This window comes from Styela clava, chromosome 12, assembly GCF_964204865.1.
Source record: "Styela clava chromosome 12, kaStyClav1.hap1.2, whole genome shotgun sequence".
Taxonomy (NCBI): Eukaryota; Metazoa; Chordata; class Ascidiacea; order Stolidobranchia; family Styelidae; genus Styela; species Styela clava.
This window is the reverse complement of record NC_135261.1, coordinates 12,855,461-12,873,912: the sequence shown is the minus strand read 5'-3', so window position 1 is coordinate 12,873,912 and position 18,452 is coordinate 12,855,461. Positions and strand designations below refer to the sequence as shown.

Sequence of the window (18,452 nt, the reverse complement as noted above, 5' to 3'; positions counted from 1 at the left end):
TGAAGTCGTGTCATCTCGATTCATATATATACATGTTTATAATCTCACGGTTGTTCATTGAATGCACCTTGATTAGAAACAGCATCGATTTGGCATGGGTCTCGACTGGACCATTGCCGGACTAGACTAAGGAAAAGTACCCCACACGACAATTTTTTTATAGAATGACCTCGGGAACACCGTTATTTCTTCACATTTAGTCCAGCTGAGAAGTAAGTCTGATCAAAAGTATTTTTTTTATTATAGGGGGTGAAGTATTCAAAAATGTTGGTATTTTTGAGAAACGTAAGTCCTGCTACAGTAGTATTGTTATTTTGATGCTATGAATAATTTAAGAAATTATTACGGTAAATAATTTGTATATAAATATCGACGATTGTCCAATATTATAAAGATAATAAAACTAACAAAACGATTCACATGTAGGCCTATGTACATTTCGTGTCCAATATACATCTGAAATGCATTTGCTTTCATTGCCATCTTGCCGTTGCTCGGAGAACAGCTGACTAAAGAGCATTTAGTATAAAGAGATATCAACAATTGTTTTTTTTTGGTAGAAAGATCCATTATACCATGGTTACTGACTTAAAAACAATAATAGGCGAGTTAAGCATTGTTAGGTATGCGAGAAACACAAAAAGAACTACAAATGTAGAATTACGCGTCATTATTCTTAATGGATGACATATTCATTTCTTCTTGGTCACAGTCTCTTTTTGGGCTACCATGAGCGGCTTGCTGTCTTGAATATCTTTTTTTCATTCTTTTCAAGTCTGCACATAGCTTGGCAATGTAAATTATAGATATCACAAGTAGCAATCCGAGAATTAGGCTGACAAACATCCAAATAATGTGTCCTAGGTCCATATCTGCATCGCCGTAATGAGCTCGGCTGAGGATTTCATTTCCGGCTGTGTCCTCTTGGACAGAAGTGGCAACAGTTTCAGACGTATACGAGTTTTCATAATGAGACATCCAAGTATCTGAAAGTAGTAAATTTTTGCGAAAATATGAGTTATTTCGCAATAGAACCCGCCGTTTCATGAGTGTTGATATATATATGAAAACGACAATAAAATTTATATATACTTTCTATATAATATCAAAGGACGAAAATGGAGGATCCCTGTTCTCTGGAAAATACTGCTACTTTCGAAAGTGCTTTTACGAGTTGACGTGTACAAATTGGTTCACAATGTCCATTGCCCATCAGTTATCACTTTGATTATAAATATTTAATCATCCTAAAAATTGTTTAGTGACTTCGCTATTTTTGAAGAATTTTCCGTTTGGTGTCAGATGTCATATTTATGCCTGTTTACCTGTGGCCGTTTAATTCGAGAAGTTTTTATAGAATATTGACATACTCAGGTTTAAAAGCCCAGCATCATGAGGGCATGAAAAATAAATTGTTACCTCCGCTTGTGACAGTGTAACCTCCACTTGTGGCTGTAGATTGGTTTAGTTTAGAGAAAATTGCTGTGAAGCTCTCCGTTTGACGTTCACATATGTAGTACAGATGACGATCGCATGGTAGGGAGAAAAGTTTTACTTTATTTAGTGGTGTATGAGTATAGAGTGCTAAACATCTCTTACCTGAGAACATAGGATGTATATATTAGGAATGTATGATGTTAACTGGCGATTCTGTAACGACATACGAAATTGTCAGACTACGCTCGTTGTAGTCTCTCACTACAGGTGCAGTTCAAAACAACAATTGAGAAGTCATATCAACAAACATGAATAAATGAATTACGCATATATATTTGGAATTATATTTGCCAATAATATATTTACCCAGTCCGTTCTGCGATATTTTTAAATCGGGATCAAACTGCCGGTATGCTGAACCATCGGACCAAAAATATTCGTTTGATGCCTCTTCTTTTTCTGCACCAAGCCACCAGTAACCGTACTCAGTTTCTGCATCTTTGTATTCAGTCAATTTATTCCAAGTATCCGCGTCCTTGACGCGGGCTAACGTCATTCCTAAACTTTTGCAACTGTCTTTCGCTTCCATAAAATTTGCAGTTTTCTTTTTGTGATAGGAAAACATTTTACCGAATTTATCTGTCGAAGAGGGCGAATTTGATTTTTATTATTCAAGTCGACAGTTTTTTTTGTTGACAAAAACTTTCGCTGTGTAACCTGGCTATTAGTACAAATAACTAGCAGGTTTATCTCCTGAATGCTGTTTTTGATGAAAATCACATATGTATTTTGATGGGGACCAGCCGATGTTTTTGTCGTCAATTATTTTCGAATCGATGATCTTGCAAAATATGTAATTCAGGAAATCATCAACACTAATTAGGAAAGAAAATACAACCTTATTGACATATTTCTGTATCACCCTGTAAAGTTTATGATGCACTTGTTCGACAACAATTGAATAAACATAGCTTACTTTGTACATTTTTGTACTGCACAATATTTCCGACGACATTGTTTCAAAGGTCATAAAAACTCAAAGAACATTTTGTGCACGTACGTTTCATTTCAGCGTCACCCAATAAACGAAGAACTCCTGTGTCAAATGTTGTGATGTTTATTGTGTTGTAACACACAGTTTTGTTTTCCTAACCTATCCCGCTTGCAGTTGTGTGTAATTTTTTTTACCTTATAAAACCGTATGTTTGAACCGTATTCAACGTCGAGCTTATGGAACAGCTAAACAAGCACAATAATATATATTTATCACGGGGCACCGTGCAAGTTCAAAATAGCGTCTTTTTGTATTTATTACGGGGTACCATGCAAGTTCAAAATAGCGTCTTTCAAGTTTCCGTTTTTGATTTAGATCGGTTTTGACTTCGGTCGAAATCCCTCTGAGTAGGACATTTCAAGTCACACTTATTTACAGGCAGGTTACTCACAATATCAAACACAATACGTTGATGTAAATAGGCCGTCGAAATAAAGCGCCGGAAACATCTGGTGAATGTGGTGAAATATAATTTTTACCATAAATCTTTCATCTTTAATTAAAGATAGCCAGGCATCTTGGTTGTTGCATATATATATATTGTATTTCGAATGTATGAAATGCGTCAAAAAACAAATGCATGACATCTTCTATCTTATCAATAAGCAACGGTTTCCTGTCGGAATGACATACAGCTTCTCAACTTGATCAATGTTTTTCTCCGCTCAAACCCAAATCTAGTCATTACAATGTGTTTCAGTGACGGAGCAAGCTTGATCTTAGCTTATTTTGACATCCGTTTGGATTATGCCACCATTTCCTCCGCGGTGAAATATTTAAGCTTGGGGTCGTATTAATATAACTGGAATTCTCGAAGCAACATCAGATAGAGTTCTACCAGAATACTATCAATTATGAAGACGAAAATAATTTTTGTTTTTCTGTCTATTGTATTTAAATTAACCAGTGTCAGCTTGAGTCAAGCTGATGACAGCTCAAATAGATATCACGCGGAGTACCTCAAATCAAAAGAAATCGAGGCGAATGCTGAAAACTGGATACAGCAGAGGTTAAATCATTTTGATGCACTCGACAGAAGAAGATGGCTGCAAAAGTACAAAAAATCTGATGCTTTTTATAAACATGGCGGGCCTGTCGTCTTATATGTTGGTGGTGAGTCGCGAATTGGTAAATTATGGCTAAACAGTTCGCAGTTAATCATGAAAACGGTAAGAGAGTACGGAGCTATGTTGTTTTACCTCGAGCATCGCTATTACGGCGAGAGCAAGCCAACAAACGACACAAGCGTACGAAACCTACGATTTCTTTCAAGCCAGCAAGCGTTAGAAGATCTTGGGTATTTTATTCAAAATATGACAGAAAAACATGACGGCCATTTAAAGAAATGGATATTGTTTGGTGGGTCATATCCTGGTGCTTTAGCAGTATGGGCCCGTTTAAAATTTCCACATCTTGTCTATGGAGTAGTGGCAGCAAGTCCACCCTTGGAAGCGAAGTTGTTTTTTAACGAATATTTGGAGTCTGTGAACGACACTTTATACAAATATGGAGGGTCGACTTGCCATTCAGCATTAGGGGAAGCTAATCGTCAGGTCGCAAGTTTAATGGAAACAGGAGAAGGAAAAGAAAAATTGCGAAAAATATTCAATTTGTGCAACGCATCTGATTTGAACGGCAATTCAATGGGACTCTTTTACAGTATAATGAACAATCAAATAGAAAACGTTGTACAATATAGTAGAGGAAATATTATCGTAGAGAAACCAATGTACATAACCTTAAACAAAATGTGTGATATTTTGACGAACAAATCTATAGGAACAGAAATTTATCGATTACAGAAAGTTATTGACATACGTAATAATTCTACGGAATGCATTACAACTACCTTTACTGAATACACGGCCTACGATCGTAATACAAGTTGGGGAGAACAGTCATCGAGTCGTGTATGGCTTTATCAAGCCTGTTCCGAATTTGGTTGGTTCCAAACCGTATCACGGCAACCTTTCCAGCATGTTCAAGAATCATTTCCTACGACACTTTGCCTGAGGCTTTTTGGTCCAGAGTTGGAAGAGGAAGATGTCTTAAATGGGCCGGCACAAACCAACCTAAATTACGGAGGAAAAAAGGTTGCAGATGTCGTAACACATACCGTTATATTCAATGGCGGCGTAGACCCTTGGCATAAAGTTTCGTATTCGAAATCAAACGTGCGGATTGACACAGAAAAATTATTATCATACGACGAAGAAAAGAAAATTATATCCCCCTTCTCTAATCCTGATGAATCTAATCAACTACGAAAAGATGAGTATTTTTATAATCCTTTTGGGTTTAGCAGTATATTCGTCGCTGAGAGCTCACATGCAGAAGTTCTATCAAGTGATATGCAACGTGATTCGATCGAGCTTAGGAATTCTAGAACCGCAATTTTGAGACTAGTAAGTCTTTGGCTGGGAAAATGACATTTCAATTTACGAACCCCTGTGCAACTCGTGTGTTTTAAACAAGAAGGAGTACATCACAGCTCGTCCCGCTTCTTGACTGAGTGTCAGTGAAAATCACAGCCTGTTACAGAGAGGAAGTTGCAGTTTGCTCCTCAAAAAATATGTTCTATGCAACCAAATTAATTTGCCTAGGAAAAAGTAATGGTGCCAAATATATGTATTTCATTAACTGTTTTATCGTATTTCCTGTTGGGCTAAGTTGTTAAAGAGCAAGTAAGACAAAATTGCCCTAGCAACCGGGTGTCACATCGCGTTAAGAACACTGATTTCCCTGTGCGCCGAGGGGGTTTTTGGCCAATCATCTATGCGACAGGTTACGTAAACAGGACCACTCATATCAGTAGGTACCAACCTTTTATAGGCCCCTCCAGAGGCTATTAGCACTCATAGCCCGCGTTTATCATTCAAAAGCTATTTAGTGTGTAAGTTTTCAAATCGCATTATGTTCAAACAATTTGCACAAAAAAGCGAAAACAACCTGTGAAATAATCTTAAGCAATTAAATTAGAAAAAACGGAAGTTCTCTTAGAAAGTGAAATGAGTTTTGCGCCCAGCATCGCGGCCCCGATCCATATGATAAAGACGTCTAATTCGACTCCCCTTCCCCCAGAACATGTAAACTCTATCCTGTTCCAGAGTGCATGTAGTCACTCACCAAATCAGATTAAGTATGCTACAGCGGCCGACCACCGTTTTAATGTTCCATGTTCTCGAAAACCAGAGTAAACACTCAAAAAAAACTATCTGGCGAATCCCGCTTTTTTGCATTATATTAGCCTTTGCGTCCCTCAAAACGAACTTCAATTGCAGTTGAAGCAACAAGCCTAATCTTGCTTTGGCCCCCAGTTAAAAAATTTCAAGTCATCTGAGCCGCTGAGGCATCTACAGTACTATCCTCACCGCCTCCAAATTTATTTTCTCTTGCAACACTCCCCTTGATAAGTAACACTATACTTGGCAATCCTTTTACTTGTATTTATACTGAAGCATACTTCAGTAGCAAATTCCAAGTACTTGTAATGCACATGCAATTGATTTAGCCAAACAGATCAAATCCCATGTCTTCATCAGATTCAGATTCTTCCTCCGCCGCAGCTGGTGCTTCTTCCTTCTTTTCTTCTGTGACTGGAGCCGCAGCTACCACGAAAGCAGATGGATCAGCGAGGTATGCTTTCATCTGAAACAAGAATTTTTTTGTAATAAATTGCTACATAACCAAAGTCAAAACAAAAATCTATAATAAACCTGTGATGTAGAGTTAGACACACGAAACTCTTACGAGCCAGTTACATTAAAATAACGCAAATTCACACATAAACGAGTCCCGCAATATTAAGGTCAGCTGCCACGTAGATCGCCTCACGCAGTGCGAAACAAATCAGGTAAGCAATGCCAAACCAGTCACATTTTTCAATACTCCCAAATGAAGTTCCTTACATAAATGGATATTTACAAAGAGCCCTGTTCAGGGTCAAGGCGCAAGAACATCGTATCGAGAAATCTTAAGGAATGACAACAGAAAATTTCCCACACCTTAAACCGAGACCTCTCTTATATCATACAAGAGAGCCAACCAGCTATTGTGTACCCATAGTACTGACCTGCTCTGCTTGTGGGAAAGTGATCTCAGTTTCAGCAGCAATAGCCAGAAGGTTCTTGAAACCATTGATAATAGAGTGTGGTGCAGAGGCAACAGTGGGGTAGCCTATCTGCAGAGACACTGCGGCAACGTTACAAACTCCCTCCATGAAACGTTTACGAATGTCCTCAGGGGTGATGTCCAAGACTGCAGGACTGAAGCAGGTACCAGCATCGTACACTGCAAATATCAACAATAACTTCATATAGCGTTGCAAGAACGGGAACTTGATAGAAAAAAGTAGCAAAACTACTATTATTATCATACACTCGCTTTATTATACATTCAAGGTTTCTTGCACAAGCCCGCATTTTTTAAAATCTTCAATAGGTTTTCAGATTTTTTACACTCATTGTTGCTTACCTGCTTCCTACTGAAAAGCTATTATAATTCATACAATAGAGCCGACTAACCTTGTTGCACTTCAAGACCGTAGGTGAAGGGAGAGATTTTCAGCATGTTCAGAAGTGATGCTTCTGAAGCTCCTACCTTATCACCAGGCTTCAGAATATGGACATTGTTCTGAGAAAATACAATTGTTTGAGAATCTACTAGATTTGGATTATTATGTTCTCGGAAGACGGTATTATATTTAGTTATATTATAAAAAATACTTACCACATTTATCAATCAGGTGATATTTTGATCACATTAATTAAGCGAATGTGTATATTACAGAACATTAAACCCTACTTTGCTGTGAATTTATCACTCGAGATATGCACACAGTACGCAGCCAAATACTTCCAACTTTATTTAGATCGCCATTACCTGATTTACACTCACAAGTCGCACGATTGAAACTCGTAGAATAGCAATTTTAATCTTTATTTACACAAACAATCCAAAAATTCGTGAACTATGGTGATATATACCTTTAATAAGACAACGAATGGCTCGTATACTTCTGAAATAAATTAAAATTATTTCATTATGTACAGGTAGACAGGATCCATGCAAGTTTGAAAAAAATCAACTCCATGGGTTTTAAACCGGTTTGCTTTGTTTTATCCCCCCGACATGGTCACAAAACCATAATGTGGTTAGGCAACCCTTTTAAAAGGGGAAAGAAAAGGCTTAAATTATATTTCGTCAGACAAGACAAAAACCGTTCTTACGATGATTTCAATGGTTCCTCTGGAAATTTTGGTCTGGATTGACAGAGCCTGGAAAAAGGATGTCTTCTCGGGACCAAGTCCAGTGTTTTGAGCAGGGATGATGACATCAATTGGAGAAATAGCACCTGCACGAGCAGGTGCTTCAACCTGAGAGGAAAAGTCTCGATTAAATTTAATTTTTATAAGCCCTAGTTGAAAAATCCATATTATACACCTGAACAAATTCAAATTACACTCATTCAAACACCAATGGTGGATGCAAGACTCTTATAACTAAACCTAACTATGGTGGGATCACACGTTCAAATCCCATGCCCGCCACCTCACTGAGAGCATAACAAACTGAGTTAGCAACGCCAATCCTGAAAGATCCAGTTTCTTCTAAACTAAAATAGCCCTTACGTACCAGCTTTTTGTGCAGAGCCTTGTCTCGAGCAAAAGCAGAATAAATACTTCATATAAAACAACCATTAATATGCAGAATCTAACATTCAATCACAAACTGGCTCGGTCTGTTCAAAGAACAATGTATCTCATCAGTTCAACGTCACAGTACTGGGTTCTGCCATTACTGGCGGCACTGTATAACAATTGAACTTAAACTGCACTTGAATATCATCATTGCCTGCTAGAATCGCCATAAAAATTTTAAGATAATTTTATACTTTAATAAGCCAACCTTATTTGCCAATAACAGATCTCTCACATCAACAAGCTCACCATCAGTGAAAACGAGTCCAACATTACCTTTGATGTGTGGAAGAAGCCTGAAGATAAGTTGTACCGTTTATTTGGCCACAAAATCACAATACAAGAACCGTAAATAAAGATAATCAATCCAAAAGTTCAATTGTGCCTATACCATGAATTTAATACTTTGTGAAATTACTGAAATAAAGCTGCTCAGACAGTTCTATGAACAATTCATTTCACAATCTTGTCGCCACGACAAAGGGTTCTGCCATTTCTGACAATGTCGTATAACAGCAAGATATCTGTGCAGTTGAACATGATCATCATAGCGAGTTGAATTTCAATTTAGGTGAATTAAAGAAAGGGGCTTGATAAATTGAGCTTGATTTCCGGAACTTCCTTATTTTTTTTCTAGCGGGGCCACTTTAATTTATGATGAATTTTAATATGGATCATACTTTTCAAAAGACCCTTGTACATAGAAGTTTGATAACATGATTATCCTAGTTTTCAATGTTATTAATTTGTTAATAAACAGGTTTGTGGGAATTCTGTGATCTATAACGCTAAGCCTAAAGATGTCAAAACAATTGAATTCAAAATCAATTATATTCGACGTTTTAAACTCTTCAATTCAAAAACAATTTGAAATAGTTTAGTTTGAAAAACTATCATTTTAAACGTATGATGGCAGACCACAAAGCCCAATTAAATTTCTGAAAATTACCAAATTCATACTTATAAAAATAGCATTATTATTCGCTTATCATATCCATTCTTCGGTTCTGGCCATTTCCGTTCAAACCAGAGTCATTATTATTCAGTGCAATATCAAAATCAGAACCCAAACCTATGAAATATAAATATTGGGTCTGGTAAAGTACAACAAGTACTTCTAGCAGGCGTTGCTATATCATTCATAACCCCATTTGACCATGACACAGTGATGCAATGAGGCCTGCCAAAACATATGAACGGTTGTCTAAAACATGCAGACAATCATCCAAAAGTCGAGCAGTCTGCATTGTATATAAAGGCACTTTCTGCGGTTCGTAGGTTCATTATTGCATATGCAGACGCCATTTCTGGCGATCGCAACTATACTTTATTAGTCAGGTGGGCATTAAATATAAATTTGCAAAAATCGTCACGCCATGCTCAATAGAAGTAGGCCACTTACGGTACTTTAACTAAATTTTATAGTGGTAACCAATTCTGATCCTAATAAAGTTTATGCAATATCTGCATATAGAAATGATTTATAAAAATGACAACCAACTCAAATGATAAAACTGGTTACTTTTCCAAATCTGGGTTGTTTTGTAGATGACCTCTGATAGCTTTTCGCATCATTGTATTTTTCCCCATCAATACAGTAGCTTGGCTTCGAATCGACGATCTGATCAGTTGCATTTGTTTGGAGCTGACATTGTCCGCCCCCACAACGAAACATTTGGGAAATTCATCCAAAAGTTGCTGAAAATTGAGAAATGGAATAAGTTCATTAGTTAGAAAAAAGCAGAAGAATCAGTTAAAAATGGGTAACTGGGTAATGAATTCATAACCCTATCACATTATGGCCCACTTTCCAAATGCAAAGATTGTTCAGTCATTTGGTTCATCAAAACAAACACTTCATGAGTCCCACAATAGAGAAGCGTCTGGCACAACGGGAGATGCGTCATGCTTGCCTCGATAACAATCTAAATTAATCGCTGTTGTGACATGACCAAATTTGCCGTTTCTTGACAAAAAAAAAAACTTTTAGCAGCTGTTAGAATGCTGAGCAGATCCATGTTTTAAGCCCAACCACAATAAAAATGTTGAATTGTTAAAGACAAGGGCAGTTTCAAGTATTTTGTGGCGTCTAGAGCTGCCGCAAAACCATGGCGGGATTTTCAAACCACGGCCGCTAAGACCAAACCCACAGCGACTGACTTTTTGGCTGCCACAAACCAATAGCAGGACGCCACTGTGACGTCGAAATGACGTAATTTTTCAGTGACGTAGTCAGGTGGGGGTTAGGAGTACCGTAAAAGCAGGTAACTTCGGATGGTTTGTAATTTCGGATGAAATTTTTAATCGTTTATATCTCGACTAAATTGCGTCATATTGTGCTTATGGCAGTTTCTATAGTGAGGGCTTATATATCCAAATCTGTTATCATATTCAATCGCGCATTTTAATTTATATTTTGATTAAAAAAATCATGTTTTAGAATAAAATTGACACTCCATTTTCGAGCGGCTCAAATTGTGACTTCTACTGATGCTAACTTCGTCAAAATAGCGTCATTCGATAGAGGGCTTTATCAATGTATATAGAAAATTAGACTGACCGCGAGATGTCATGGGAGACCCGATAAAAAATTAAAATTCGAATAATTTTTTTTATCATAATAATAGCATTCGACGCACACGTTGAACTTGACGTCACCCTGACGTCGCTCACTCCGAAGCCGACGTCATGTTGCATCGTCGTTACAGATTTGACGCCAGACAATCGGGCGCCGACAGGTTGGCGTAGATTTGAAAATAATTTGCTCGATTGATCAATATCGGCTAAAATATGCGCATCAACAAATTTCTGTGGATCGGAAATAGAGCTCGACCGATATATCGGGCCGATATTGCGTGTTTGCCGATATATCATATCAGCGTTAGTCGCTTTTCCACGTTCTAAAAAATGAGTATTTTTCCCCAGGAAATATCTGCGGCCGAGCGTTTTCTTTTTTTCGCTTCTCTCATTTTGCCTTTCAATGAACAGAGAGTCCTCGCCTTCGAATATCTTGTAACCCCACTAGGCTTGCACGTAATCGACAAAAATCAATTCCGTAATTACGAAAAAATTGCATTATCCGACTTTTACATTATCCGACTTTGCTACCTAGTCAGCATTTTATATTAATTATTGATGCTGAATTATTGACGATATTCCGAGTACCAAGCTTTATTCTATATCAAATCATTTCGCGGCCTAAATGTTAATTATTTAGCCGGCGATAAATTCTTACCCGTAACTCGTTGTAAATTAATGCTAATAAATTCTATTTTGTTTTTTAATGCGCTGTGATTTGTATTAATAAAAGTGATTGAGTCGGGAAAAGAAAGTAGCCTAGCCTTCTCTCCTTTTGAGCGCTTATAGCGACGGTAAAATTCGTCTCATGTCTGTTTCACGGAGAGAAAGAAAAATACGCCTTCCGGAATTACAATCAACTATCACACATTCTTATTTATCATTATCAGCGCCGAATAAAAAAGATACCAAATCGTGAAGACAAAAAAGTCTGTCGGTGTTAATTGCATTACGGTGATAACGCTTATAATAATATCTTTTTGACCGTGAAATCAAACGCTCAAACGGGGTGACAACTCGTCATGCCGGCTCAAAACTGCTGCGAATACCGGAACTCTAACTTCTTCTACTTGTTAAACTTTCATTTTTTACAATCGACGGAATTGACTGCTTGGAAGGACCACGTTTCAAACGCGAAACAGCTCGACCAATAATTACGACTTTACGTAATTTGTAACTTCCCTTCCGTAACTCGAAATAATTCCGTAAATTACGTGCAAGCCTACTCCCACCTACTACTGTATGGATCAAAATGGACTTCTATAAGCTTTTTACTGACTGCCTTTTTTCTTTTGTGCATTAATGTGTGTTCTTATTATTTGCTGTGAAACTTTTATTAATGATGCAAGCACTGTGTAGGACTGCTTTATTTTTCAACATAAACTTTTAATTGACTGAAACGGAATGTTTCTTTCTATTTGTATTCACTGTAGGGTTCAGGTTGTAGATATCGGTATGTCGATATCGGTCACTAGTTGGCCGATATATCGTTATCGGTGCCAAAAAGTGATATCGGTCGAGCTCTAATCGGAAATTCATGGCGTCAAATGCTGGAAATGTAATACAATTAAATTTATTAAAAATGGCAATTAACAAAAAGCATATTCATTCGTGTTGACAATTTCAAATTCTCCATTTGGTACGGCAACATATGGTTCAAAATAGAAAAATTGTAAGCAGTCGACAAATATTGCGTAAATATAAAAATATCTAACCAGCGATAAATAACAACAATCATTGTTGCAAGTGAGTTCCGTTTCGTGAATTTAACGAAAGTAATTTTAATAAAGTTGCCAATTGCCAAATTGGTGTTTTGTCGTGATTTATGCACGACCGCCATTTAAGTAGGTCAAGTTTAATAAAGAATCCAGTCATGTGCATGCTCAATTATATTTATTGTGCGACTATACATGGTGTGGAGTGTAAAAACGCTATCGAAACATTATCGGCTACAACAAAATCGACTATGATCGGATCTAAAGTTACGATAAGAGAAAATAAAACGAGACATTTTAGTATAAAAACAACTTGAAAGTGCCACTCCGGAAATCCCACGGTCGTCATCGTCACTCGCAACGTCGATTGAACATCTGGCATTCACGCAACGACGTAAAGCGTGTTTTGTCTTCACGCACGCACTTTTCGCTCTAGTTGCGGTGACGCAGGGAGGGGATACACCCATCCGAAGTTAGATATTTATTTGTGTCGTTACAGATGACGAAAAATGAGACAATTAAGACAGAAAAAATAATCCGATCCTAGAGAAAATTATATGCAAATGCAGAGAATTACATCAATGTAATATATTTCAAGTTTGAAACGGCAGAGTTATCGATTAAAATAAAGTGAAATCATCCGAAGGTAGCTGCTTTTACGGTAACACATACAGTACGGCACACTATCCCGAATCCGGATTTGCGTCTACATTCCGGAAGAGCCAAAATATGAATAGGCGTCTGTGAAACCGGGGGCGTCGAGTTGTCTGCGAGCTCGATGCGTGAGAACGTCAGATGTCTGGATATGACGTCAAAGAAAGTCACGCACAGTTCGGCACGGCTCTCGAATTTTGCTAATTTGATTTTCGTTTCTTACCGATGTATACTGACCTATATGGTTAAATATACGATGTATTTCTGAATCATTATATTCAGTCTACTGTTGGTAGTGCCTAATTAAAATAATGTCGCGTAAATGCAAACGTCTGTGAATAAATAATTACTTTTAAATAATATCAAGAGATTACAAAATTATGCGTTTCGATTAATACGTCTACGAGTCCAACTAATTTTATTATAAGTGTTTGTGACTACATGACATCGTTTGAATTGTCGTATAACGAAGTCAAAACGATGCACGATATCGAAGTTTTTTTTTCAATAGTTAAATTAATATCGATAGTGAAACTTTGTATGCCCGTTAATACCTGTAATTACAACAATTTAACATAGCATCTTCGGTTATTTAGAACTGAAACTTCCAGAACGCACAACGATTACGAATTACGATATCATTTAATAATTATATTCGAGATTTTTATTTAAATTTGAGCGTCAACAATCTATAGTAAAATAAAAGCCTCGATGATTAATTGGATTAAACTATTTTGCCAAATTGATTCTTGTTTTTCACAGACTACACAAGTTGATCATTTGCGGCATACGAATGCATCAATGCGGCATTATATTAATTTGATTCTTGTTTTTCACCTATCTATTCTTGCATAAATCCCGCAAATTAACATTTGCGGTATATGATTGCCTCGACGTGGCATTGAATTAAAATATTCTCGTATTCCGTATACTTCGAAGTTAAACATTCGCGACATATGAATGTATCGATGCCGCATTATATTAGTTTGAATCTTGTTTTTCATCGATCTATACTAGTATAAATTACGCAAATTGAACATTTGCGGCATATGAATACATCGATGCGGCATGATATTACATTATTTTGCTAATTTGATTCTTGTTTCTTGCCGATCTATTATTGTGTAAATTACGCAAGTTGATCATTTGCGGCATATGAATTAAATTATTTTCGTATAGATTAACCCTTTTTTTCCGCTGTATACAATCGACTTTATGTACCATTTTATAATATGCAATGACCAGTTAACCAAACGTACAAGGAACACCCCCAATATCTCTTTAAAAAGCTTATTTTCGCGTCTTCCTACTAAAACGCGCCCAAATGACGTAGGCGAAACTGTTCGACCCTACGCGTGTAAGAAGAGAGAAATTTCAAAAAATTTTGAGAGAACGTTTCACACTCTTATCGCTTCGATGAACACGTGTTACAAAGAAACGAAATTCCAAGCGCTCTTCTGAAAGAGGGTTACGTCACCTTTGCAGAAAAACCAGACTCAGCTTCGCAAGCGAAGCGAAACGCGAAATAATCAATGATATGTGAGAGCATGTCCACGATAGTTGTCTGGAATCTTTGTTTGTTTATTATGTGCGCGAAATTGTTTCCCGCTCGTTCAAATGACTTATTTTTGAAGTAATGACAAATACTTTCGTGTATCTCTAAGCTTTGAAATGCCTACACAAATAAAATTCACTTAGTAGTAAAATAAAAAATTTACAAAAAAACAAAATGTTGACAGATCAAGCACGGATCATAGTTGGATGCTCAAAATGATTTAGTTAGTGCGGAATACTTCACAAAACATGAACATAAACGTAAAATAGTCCGAAAATAACTATTATGACCAAGGATGGTAATACGAATATATAAGTTATACGGAACAAAAGAGTTAACATTTGTGGCAAATGAATGCCTCGATGTGGCATTGAATTAAATTATTCTCGTATACCGTAACTTTCGAAGTTAAACATTTGCGGCATATGAATGTATCGATGGCACATTATATTATTTTGAATCTTGTTTTTTACCGATCTATACTAGTATAAATTATGCAAACTGAACATTTGCGGCATATGAATACATCGATGTGGCATTATATTAAGTTATTTTGCTAATTTGATTCTCGTTTTTCGCCGATCTATTCTTGTATAAATTACGCAAGTTGCACATTTTGCGGCATATGAATGTCTCGTTGCGGCATTAGATTAAATTATTACTTTATGAACTAATTCATCTAATGCTATATCGAGGCATTAATTTTACTGTTTATCGATTGTGTGTTATCAAAATGTAATCCATTTATTATCGTTAACACGCCATCCTATCTACATTGAAAATGAGAGAAACACGGCACGCCAAGGTTTACGTCGAGGAACGGCCGATGCGTGCCTGCGTGCGTCGATTGAAATTCAGTGACGTCACACGCCGTCAATCGTTTTTTGCTCATTTCTCTCGAACGCACCGGTAAAATTTTTTTTACATCGGTAGATCTGAATATATTTTCACGAGGAATTCAATGGTGATGGTTTTAGATTGCGCTTTTTGTTAGTTTACTGCGCAGCTTCAATTTATCGATATCGGGAGACAAAATCCGCCAGACGTCCATCGAAGGAGGGATATTCGATCACCGTTAAAATAGGTTTCTCTAAAACAAGAGATTGTCTCTCGATCTGTAAAGTGTGCCGTACTGACATATGCAAAAGTTGTTGAGCCAGGCCAACTAGAAGTGCATGTGTTACAAAACTATACCTGTACCAGACCCTAATTCCGCATGATAAACTAAAATATGGTACATGAATTTGTAAATATACCGGTAATAGCGCCATAAAACCATGGCGGGAGACGGCGTGGTCTGTTTGTGGCAGGAGCTGCCATGAAGTGGTAAGAACTGCGCCTCATTAAAGAAGTTACCAAAACCCATGCAATTTTCAGAATTTACCTCGCTTATGCCAAGTATTGGCACTAAAATGAATAAATATATATATACCGTATTTATTCGATTATAACGCGCAAAATTTTGAACTGAATTTTTGGCAAAAATCAATGCTGCGCGTTATACACGAGGTCTGAGAAATGCGGTATTGAAAATGTGGTTTTAAACATCTGAAACGTGCGTGCGCTCGCGCATGCACATTCCAATGCAGGACGATTTCGTGCAAGCACACGCACATGCGACAGCTCAGCGTGCGTTTGACATTCGTGCAAGCGTTCGATTTCGTGCAAGCACACGCACATGCGACAGCTCAGCATGCGTTTGACATTCCTGCTGCGTTGAGAATATTTATTTGCCATTATCGTACTGTACTGTAGATACCCATTATATATTACCCATTATCTATTATGGCAAGACAAAAACGTTCTGCACTGATTTAAACATAACCCAAACAGAAATCGAACAGTTGTTTGGTGAATCAGAGACTGAATCCGATTTTGAAGAGTTTTGAATTACTGTGTGCTTTTAATAAATTTTTGTTCATGCTGTGAGTTGTTACCTTATGTGCTTACCAGTAGTTAGAAGAGAAAAAATAAAAAAAAGAATTTTATACCAATTTTCATTCAAAATTTAAAGGTGCGCGTTATACACGAGCCAGACTGGATTCCATGGCAGGTGCACGCCCGAGGGCGCTAGCGCTCCGCAAAAATGCACGCGAGCGAAATCAATTTTGCACGCCGAAAATTTGCAATTGCTCACCAATGTAAATCGGTTTAAATGGTTTTAAAATCAATAATCCAGTAATATAAAGATGCCAAAATATTATAACTCCACAATTGTCGACAAATACCAGCTTGCAAGATTTGGTCTGATCGAAATATTGCGAAGCAAAAAGACCATGGACCTTTCCCCAACCTTTGACCCGCGAAAAATTCCTCTCATTGTTACGTCCTTTTTTGCATCTTGCTGATTGGCCAATGTCACGAAGTAAACAAGGAAGTCGATGCTCGGGGAAAGGTCCATATCGTGTTGAATGATAGGAAGTAGGAATCCCGTGAGAATAGTTATGGACGAAAAGATCGCCTCCGCACCAATGGCCAAATACGGCTCTGATTCAGCGTATTTTTCATACAATAATTTTACACGAATGTACTGAACAGTACCGGTATCTAAAGTTGCTCAAACACTCCCAAAATTAGTAACAAAGTATGAAAATAATGTTTGGGGTTAAAGGTCAAACGTCCATTTTGCTCTAATTTGACGTATTTTTTATCCATTAATTCTGCGTAAAAACACTACCAAAATTAATGACAATGTATGTCCATTTTGCTCTGGTTCAACGTATTTTTTATCCAATAATTTTACGCGGATGTACTGAACAGTACCGGTATCCAAAGTCGCACAAACACTCTCAAAATTAGCGACAAACTGTAGAAATAATGTTTGGGGTCAAAGGTCAAACGTCCATTTTTTCTCTGATTCAACGTATTTTTTATCCGATACCGGTAATTTTACGCGGATGTATTGAGAGGTATCTGATGTCAAAGTCAGTTGCACGCGAGTGCAGTTGTTTTGCACGTCGTGAGCTATAATTGCACGCCAGGAATTCTTATTTGCACGCGGGAATTTCTGATTGCACGCCCGATTTCTCGTTCAAAAAGGCCATGAAATCCAGACTGGTACACGAGTGCGCGTTATAATTGAATAAATACGGTACCTAGTATCTTTCAACTGTACACAAGAACTTCATAAAACATATTAAATCACTTACAATCATTTTTAAGAAGTAGTTCGACTTCCATGTTGCTCTGTCTTCCCTGGGCATCTTGGTTGTGCTCAAGGATTTCCGTTTGGAGTTTTAAAGACAAAGCGAGGATCTGAAGAAACAAACTCATGATATTGCATCAACGTACATCTCGTAGCATAAAAAAAGATGACATATCTTGTCTTTCCTAGAACTTGTAAATATATGTAAAAAGAACATCACTATTTTTATGCGAAAACGGTTCATGATCAATCGATTATAATAGATTAGAAAAAGACGACAACCAACCTCGACGGTCAGGCGAGAAAGGACCGATCGCAGACACGTGACAGTTTTCAACTAAATCATTTCCACGCTTCACTGACTTAGAGTTTGAGCGAATTAGTATTTATTTACGGATAGAGATTGCGCAGGTTTTTTAGCATTATATCGATATTGCATATATGTTGGGTCTTATATTGTGGTATTAGACGACAGAAAAAGTCGGTCAGCAGTAACATGACAACCCTGTGAATACTGCCAGAACAATATCGAAAATATACATCACCCCCGAGAATCGAACCGCAAACCACTAAACCAATGGTTCTCAAACTTTCTGAGCCGCGCCCCCTTTTAGAA

The 18,452-nt window shown here is 37.3% G+C and overlaps 3 protein-coding genes across 3 annotated transcripts; 1 reads left to right on the top strand and 2 right to left on the bottom strand.

The window, feature by feature from the left end:
• Window positions 1-89: 89 nt before the first annotated feature.
• On the bottom strand, window positions 90-2,665 carry LOC120329940 (uncharacterized). The gene is made up of 3 exons (XM_039396741.2): window positions 1,804-2,665; window positions 1,420-1,599; window positions 90-986 (listed from the first exon to the last, which is right to left on the bottom strand). Exons 1-3 carry the CDS (start codon window positions 2,060-2,062, stop codon window positions 661-663), a joined length of 765 nt encoding a protein of 254 aa, XP_039252675.2. The 5' UTR covers window positions 2,063-2,665; the 3' UTR covers window positions 90-660.
• A 608-nt stretch (window positions 2,666-3,273) lies between these two features.
• Window positions 3,274-5,142, top strand: LOC120329619 (putative serine protease K12H4.7). The gene has a single exon (XM_039396333.2). It carries the CDS (start codon window positions 3,346-3,348, stop codon window positions 4,918-4,920), a length of 1,575 nt encoding a protein of 524 aa, XP_039252267.2. The 5' UTR covers window positions 3,274-3,345; the 3' UTR covers window positions 4,921-5,142.
• Window positions 5,143-5,915: 773 nt separating this feature from the next.
• Window positions 5,916-18,154, bottom strand: LOC120329652 (large ribosomal subunit protein uL10-like). The gene is made up of 8 exons (XM_039396374.2): window positions 18,123-18,154; window positions 17,841-17,946; window positions 9,713-9,888; window positions 8,399-8,486; window positions 7,720-7,866; window positions 7,015-7,123; window positions 6,564-6,781; window positions 5,916-6,139 (listed from the first exon to the last, which is right to left on the bottom strand). The coding sequence occupies exons 2-8, from the start codon at window positions 17,892-17,894 to the stop codon at window positions 5,999-6,001; spliced, it is 933 nt and encodes a 310-aa protein (XP_039252308.2). The 5' UTR covers window positions 17,895-17,946; window positions 18,123-18,154; the 3' UTR covers window positions 5,916-5,998.
• Between the last annotated feature and the right edge of the window lie 298 nt (window positions 18,155-18,452).